General features: G+C 40.7%; 1 gene segment (V, D, J or C); it reads right to left on the reverse strand.

Moving 5' to 3' along the window:
- Nucleotides 1-591: 591 nt before the first annotated feature.
- On the reverse strand, nucleotides 592-1,074 carry LOC105894879. The segment is given in 2 exon segments: nucleotides 592-929; nucleotides 1,026-1,074. Coding segments are annotated over 2 exon segments (387 nt in total).
- Between the last annotated feature and the right edge of the window lie 6,344 nt (nucleotides 1,075-7,418).

The raw sequence follows: 7,418 nt of genomic DNA on the forward strand, positions 1-7,418 counted from the left end.
ACATTGAGCCCAAGGTCTGAACCCTCCAGAGCACAAGGCCACGGTGGCAAGAAAAGAAAGACATGCAGAGAAACATTTACAAAATGTCTTCTTTTATATTTGAACAATTCAAACTGCTCCCATACAGTTGAACTGAAACTAACATACACATAAATAACAATAATGTTTAGTGTTTTTGTTTTAATTTCCAGTAAACTCTCTTCAGTACAACAGTGGGGTAGTTAGTGTTGCAAGAGAGTTATCTGACATATACGTATATGTGCAGACATTGAACAGTTTTATTTGTTATTCTGATAAACTGTATATTTGTTTCATTATATAAGGGATGAAATGGGAGTATAGTGCATTCTATCCATCTTGAAAGAGTAATAATTTAATTTAATAATATTTTTTTGATGTATTTGGCCAAGAAAGAGTTAGTAATGGTGTATGTAGAGAAGTAGAGAAGTGTGTGTTCTGCTGTTATAATCTTTATTACCCCCTCTTGTCCTGTGTATGACTAAAGATGTAGAGATATAGAGATGTGTGTATTCTGGTGTGATAATCAGTCATGTGGAGCCTGACTGGGGGAGGTTTTTGTACGGCGCTTTATCACTGTGTGAACACTTCTATACTGCTTATCTCGTGTACACTCTGACAGTAGTAAACTCCTGCATCCTCAGCCTGGACATTACTGATGGTCAGAGTGAAGTCACTGTGAGTTCCACTGCCACTGAATCTGGATGGAGTCCCAGACTGAAGTGTTGTGGCCCAATAGATCAGGAGTTTAGGAGCTGCTCCAGGTTTCTGTTGGTACCAGAAAGAGAAAGGGTCTGATGTCCCTGCATTATACACATCACTGCTGGTTTTACAGTTCAGAGTGACTGATCCTCCCTGTTGAACAGCTTTCACTGCAGGAGTCTGAGTCACAGTGACCTGTCCATATGACTCTGCTCAGAAAACAGAAAGAATTCAGAGAAATATTTAACCTCACAAACGCATTTCTATTTTTTTTAAATAGTATGAATTATGAAAAAGAAGCTTACTCTGAAAGCAGAGGACAAGTGTCCAGAGGAACATGAAGATGAAAGTCATTGTTGAGTTCTCCACTATGAGAATCAGCTCTTACCCATGAAATGGTGAACTCACAGGGCTATAAATAATCCCCCCAAGACTAGAACTGTGACCACTCATGCAAACTGACACATGTAGCCTATGTAAATTATTTTCCTGAGTGAAACAGACTGCTGTGTTACCATTCAGATCTAATAAGTGTCCTTTGATCTCTTAGTGGTTAGAGGTGATGAAGCAGCATTATCTCATACAAAGATACTAGTGTCATGTAAACCAGGGGCAGGGGCGGTTTTAGGCACGGGCGACCCGGGCAGCCGCCCGGGGCGGCACTTTTTCATAAGACGTGGGGGGCGGCAAGAGCACTTAAAAAAAAAATCATCTGGGCCGCGAAGCGGTTTTCTATTATCTATCATATCACTGTGTGTGGAATTGGCAAATTGGCGCCCCCTGCAGCTGCAGGCGTCTCTGCTCGCTAAGAAGGTGCCGTGGACAGATCCTGCGTGAGAAGGGGGAAGGGGAGGGGGCGCGGGGATCCACTGTATAGCAGTCACACCTCGACTTTCTTCCCAATAACGCACATTCATAACATTATAATTACAGGCCTATAATTCCTGCACGTTTTCGTTTTTCTGAATTGTGTGAAATGGCTAATACAAATAGGTAATACAGAACGATGATGTGGTCACCAAGGGCAAGGTGAATTGGTGGAAGGAGACCACTGACTGCTTCAACTTATCCAACTGGCGAAGGTAGTACGTAGTTAGCAGAGTATAGGTAGATAGATAGATACTTTATTTATCCCGAGGGAAATTAAATACATCTTTTACAGAGTAGTCTATTACATTATCAAGAAAGCTATTGAAGGATGCTCAAGTGGACAAGGTAAAAATGTGTTTTCAGTCAAGTGTAACTTAACCTAAATTCCTATTAAGGCAACCAGCTAATGTTGAGCACCAACAGAATTGTTTGCTAGCTAGCGTTAGCTAGCTGATTTGACCATAGGGTATGAACATGTTCATTCATCTGACACTAGGCTAGGTGTTAGCGAAGTCCCGCTAGCCACAACTAACAGAATATAACAGCATACAGAGTACTAGTATAATCTTAATAATGAACAGGTCGATAGCTAGCTGGTTAGACCATATATTTCCTTTTGACACAACTATACTAGCCAGCGTTAGCGAAATCCCGTTAGCCACGATTAGCTAACTCAACTATACCATAATGCATGTTGAGTGCTTAACCTAACTTGCAGAGAGCTGGTTAGCTAACATTAATGTACATGATGTGTGCATTGATTCTCTTAAGTGTGTTAGTCAAATTTTCTATTGAAGGATTTGTGCAATTGATACATTTAAGTTTGTCTTTCACTTATATTGTTATAATAAAAAATAAATTAGATTATTTTTTTTCCCGGCGGGGGGGGGGGGGGGGGGGGGGGGGCGCTCAGAGGGGGTTTCGCCCGGGGCGTAATTCCATGTAGAACCGCCACTGACCAGGGGGGTCAAACACAGTGTCCACATTACGCTGGATAATAAATTAATTATTGTTGAATTATTGTTTAGTCAGTTTAATGTTGGAATTTAAGAGATTCACATCTGACAAAAGTGTTTCTGTGTTCTTCCAGTCATGATTATTACAGTCGTGTCATCATATTACACACCACTGCTCTGTCACCATGGAGACAGATCTCACGTGGATTATGCTTTGGGTTCTGTGACGGACATCAGAAATATATATAGTTCAAATAGAAATGACATCAGGTACAAGCCAACACAGTTATCTTCCCATAACCTTTTGAAACCATCAGATCAAGATAGAAAGATCAATAGATTCTCTCTCCTCTGTTATACTGGCCCACAGCTTATGGTAACTCAGGTCCCTGGTCTGAGAAACAGTTCTGAGATCTGTAAGGAAAACACCTTTCTTTATAAAAACTGATCATATATTATGATACTTTGTGAAAATACAAAACTGATCACAGATAATGATAATTAGTGAAAAGACAAATATGTGTCCAGACACTTCAAGCAGGCAGTGTTCTGACCCTCTCTTATATACATCAGGTGGATAGGTCATGTAGGGTTGGTGCTTTTGGGGAGAAAAGATGTGAACTGGAAGTGTGCTGTTTGCTCTGCTGCGTTCATCTCCAGAGGACCAATCAAAGGACTGTTTGGGAGAGAATGTTCTTAGGCTTTGGGGCAGATTGTAGCCTTAAGGTATCGGCTTGTGGCAAATGCATAGCATCGGTGTTCAGGTATGAAACCAGTCATTTTAGAAAGTTCACTCCCTTCTTCTCTCTCTCTCTCTGGGCTTCTTGCTTTTCCAGTCTCTTCTCTATCTGTCTATCTGTGTCTCTGTCATGCCATCTCTTCCTCTCAGGTTTGGTTTTATGTTTTTTTCATCTCATGCAATCAGGTTCATTTGGTCATTCAAGTATGTTTGATCTAATTGGCATCCAATCTGTTTATTAAATTGTTATTATTTAAAATTGGACTGATTGTATTTTACCTTATTCAGATTGACTGATTCTTGTAACATTTAAGTTTACCGTTCATTGCACTGATAAACTGTTCTTGCATTCTCCATTCATATACTTCCTCGTGTGTCATGCCATTACATAAACTAACATCTAAACAATTGGGCATTTAGTGTTTGGTGATAACTGTGGGTCATTTAATTATTGAATGCAGTCAGATTAATTGTATTGTCTGCAATCTTCACCACTCTAATGCATTCTAGTGTCCCATAAAGGTCTGACATGTAAACCTCACAGTCTGTGGTGTCTGTTGTTGATGACATGTTGGCTGTCCTTACACAGTCTGACCGGGGAAGACTTCTGTAGATTTGGCAACAAGATTTCAGAGAAACTTTGTATTTGCACAACCACCATCTGGAATCTGACAGAATTATACTTTTTTTTTTGCAGCACCGTCTTAAATCTGACAGGAATTCAGATTTCAACCAGAATTATGTTACATCTCTCCGGAATATGAATTTCCACTAGCACCATGTCTTAAATCTGACAGGAATGTAGATTTCCACAGCACCATCTTAATTCTGACAGGAATAGATTTCCACAGCACCATCTTAAATCTGACAGGAATGTAGATTTCCACAGCACCATCTTAATTCTGACAGGAATGTAGATTTCCACAGCACCATCTTAAATCTGACAGGAATGTAGATTTCCACAGCACCATCTTAATTCTGACAGGAATGTAGATTTCCACAGCACCATCTTAATTCTGACAGGAATAGATTTCCACAGCACCATCTTAATTCTGGCTTGGGCCATCTCCTGCATCCTCATCATAAATGGTAGAGATAGTTGCAGTGGCAGCTCTAACATATCCACAGTCCCAAGCACACACACACACACACACACAGACACACACACACACACACTGTCTCTCACCATAGACCTACTATAATCAAATCAAATCAAATCAAACTTTATTTGTACGGCGCATTTCATACAAGGAAGTAACACAATGCGCCTCACAGTAGGAAAGAAAAGGGGGGGGGGGGGTTTACAAACACTTGTAAAAAAAAAACACAGATTTTCAAGAGATAAATGAATAAAATAAAATAAACGTACTAACCGCACTGGCACCGTAAAGGACTACTCAGCACGGTCATCGTCAAACTAAGCTGCTGGGGGGGGGGGGGGTTACAAACACTTGTAAAGAGACACAGATAAGTAAATAAATAAATAAATGTTACATTAATGTTAAATAAATAAATTTTACAAGTTACAAAACACTTATAAAAAGACACAGATTTTGCCAGAGATAAATGAACAGGAAATTACGTACTAACCGCACTGGCACCATAAAGGACTGCTCACTGCTCAGCACAGTTATCGTCAAACTAAGAGACAGCTGCTGGGGGGGGGGGGGGGGGGGGGGTACAAATACTTGAAAAGAGACAGAAATAAGTAAATAAATAAATGTTCCATAAATGTTAAATACATTTTACAGTGAGTGATAAGCGAGATCAAAGAGGTATCTTAAGTGCATGTTTAAAGGTTTCAACCGTTTCGGCCATTCTTAGGTATTCTGGCAGAGTGTTCCAAAGGTTGGGGGCATAGAAACTAAAAGCTGCTTCCCCATGTCTCTTTGTCCTGGCTTTTGGAACTGTTAGAAGTTCAGTGCCGGAGGACCTCAGGGATCTACTGGGTGTGTACCTTGAGAGCATGTCTGTTATATATTCAGGTGCATGACTATGGAGTGATTTATAGACTAGTAGGAGAACCTTGAAATCTATTCTAAAACTAACAGGTAGCCAGTGCAGTGATTTTAACTATAGCAGTGGCAGCTCGAATATATCCACAGTCCCATGCACACAAACACACATGCACACACACATACATATACACACATACACACACACATACACCCATACACACACACACACACACACACACACACACACATACACACACACACACACACACACACACAGACACACACACACACACACATTCACACTGTCTCACACTATAGACCTACTACAGCAGTGGCAGCTCGAATATATCCACAGTCCCATGCAGACAAACACACATGCACACATACACACACACACATACACACACACTGTCTCACACCATAGACCTACTATCCACAGTCTCCTGCAGTAAGATGCAGTCAAGCTCTCTGTTCCCACATAAACCCAAGCCACTGGAATTATCAAAGCAAAACGATCTGTCAAAACTACAAACTGATATAAGCAGGGATGTGAATAATGACTTCCAGACCACTTGTGTAGTTACTGTGTATCACACCCTTCAGCACCTGCAGTGAGCTCCAGCAGCAGAGTGCAGTCATGTGGAGCCTGACTGAGGGAGGTTTTTGTACGGCGCTTTATCACTGTGTGAACACACCACCAGAATGGTAACTCTGACAGTAGTAAACTCCTGCATCCTCAGCCTGGACATTACTGATGGTCAGAGTGAAGTCACTGTGAGTTCCACTGCCACTGAATCTGGATGGAGTCCCAGACTGAAGTGTTGTGGCATAATAGATCAGGAGTTTAGGAGCTGCTCCAGGTTTCTGTTGGTACCAGTGTAATTCAGCGTATGATGACCCTGCATTCACTACATTACTGCTGGTTTTACAGTTGAGAGTGACTGATCCTCCCTGTTGAACAGCTTTCACTGCAGGAGTCTGAGTCACAGTGACCTGTCCATATGACTCTGTTCAAAAAACAGAAAGAATTCAGAGAAATATTTAACCTCACGTAAGCATTTCTATTTTTTTTTTTAAATAGTATGAATTATAAAAAAGAAGCTTACTTTGAAAGCAGAGGACAAGTGTCCAGAGGAACATGAAGATGAAAGTCATTGTTGAGTTCTCCACTATGAGAATCAGCTCTTACCCATGAAGTGGTGAACTCACAGGGCTATAAATAATCCCCTCAAGACTAGAACTGTGACCACTCATGCAAACTGACACATGTAGCCTATGTAAATTATCTTCCTGAGTGAAACAGACCGTCAGGGTTACAGTAATGATTTGTATGTACACACACATAGGTGTAGATGTAGATGTGATTGGGAGGAAAATATCTTTCTATGAAATTGGTAGATTGATTGATAGATTATTGAACAGCCTATCAGTTATTGCTGTTAGCCCAGATAAATCTAACAAAACATCATTTAGGTTTAGACTGTTGGCCTACTGAAGAGTCTTCTTTATTTCTTTTCATGAGCAGAGGGAATGGGGATCAGAAGGTGCCAGTTAGAAACTGGGGAGGTTGGACATATTTGCATAACCAAAGTGGGAACCTTTTGCTCTTGAGAGCTTTATATCTCAGAAAGAGGAGAACTGGAACACTGAACACCAGCCTGTTTTAGAAGAACAATCTGACAAGAATGACTTTTCTCATTAAATTCCTCTGGGCACTCCTGTTCTGTATTCCAGGTAATTTATTTTGCAAAATGAAATGGATTATTTGAAATAATTTTACAATTTGTTTTGAAAACCGATATGCTATGAAATGTTTGTAATATTACAGAATGCAGGGGCCAGATCAGTGTGACTCAGACTCCAGCAGTGAAAGCTGTTCTTGTGGGACAAACCATCAAACTGGACTGCAGAAACAGCATGAACCTCGACGGATACTGTCCCAACTGTGTCTCCTGGTATCTTCAGAAAACTGGAGAAGCTCCCAAACTATTAATATATGCCATAAACTCACGTTTTGGTTCAACTTCAAGTCGATTTGTTGGTGAAGGATCCCATTATGGGAGTGAGTTTAGTCTGACCATCAGTGATGTCCAGGCTGAGGATGCAGGAGTTTACTACTGTCAGAGTGTACACTATATAAGCAGTAAATATGTGTTCACACAGTGATAAAGCGCC

This window comes from Clupea harengus, chromosome 16 (assembly GCF_900700415.2).
Source record: "Clupea harengus chromosome 16, Ch_v2.0.2, whole genome shotgun sequence".
Taxonomy (NCBI): Eukaryota; Metazoa; Chordata; class Actinopteri; order Clupeiformes; family Clupeidae; genus Clupea; species Clupea harengus.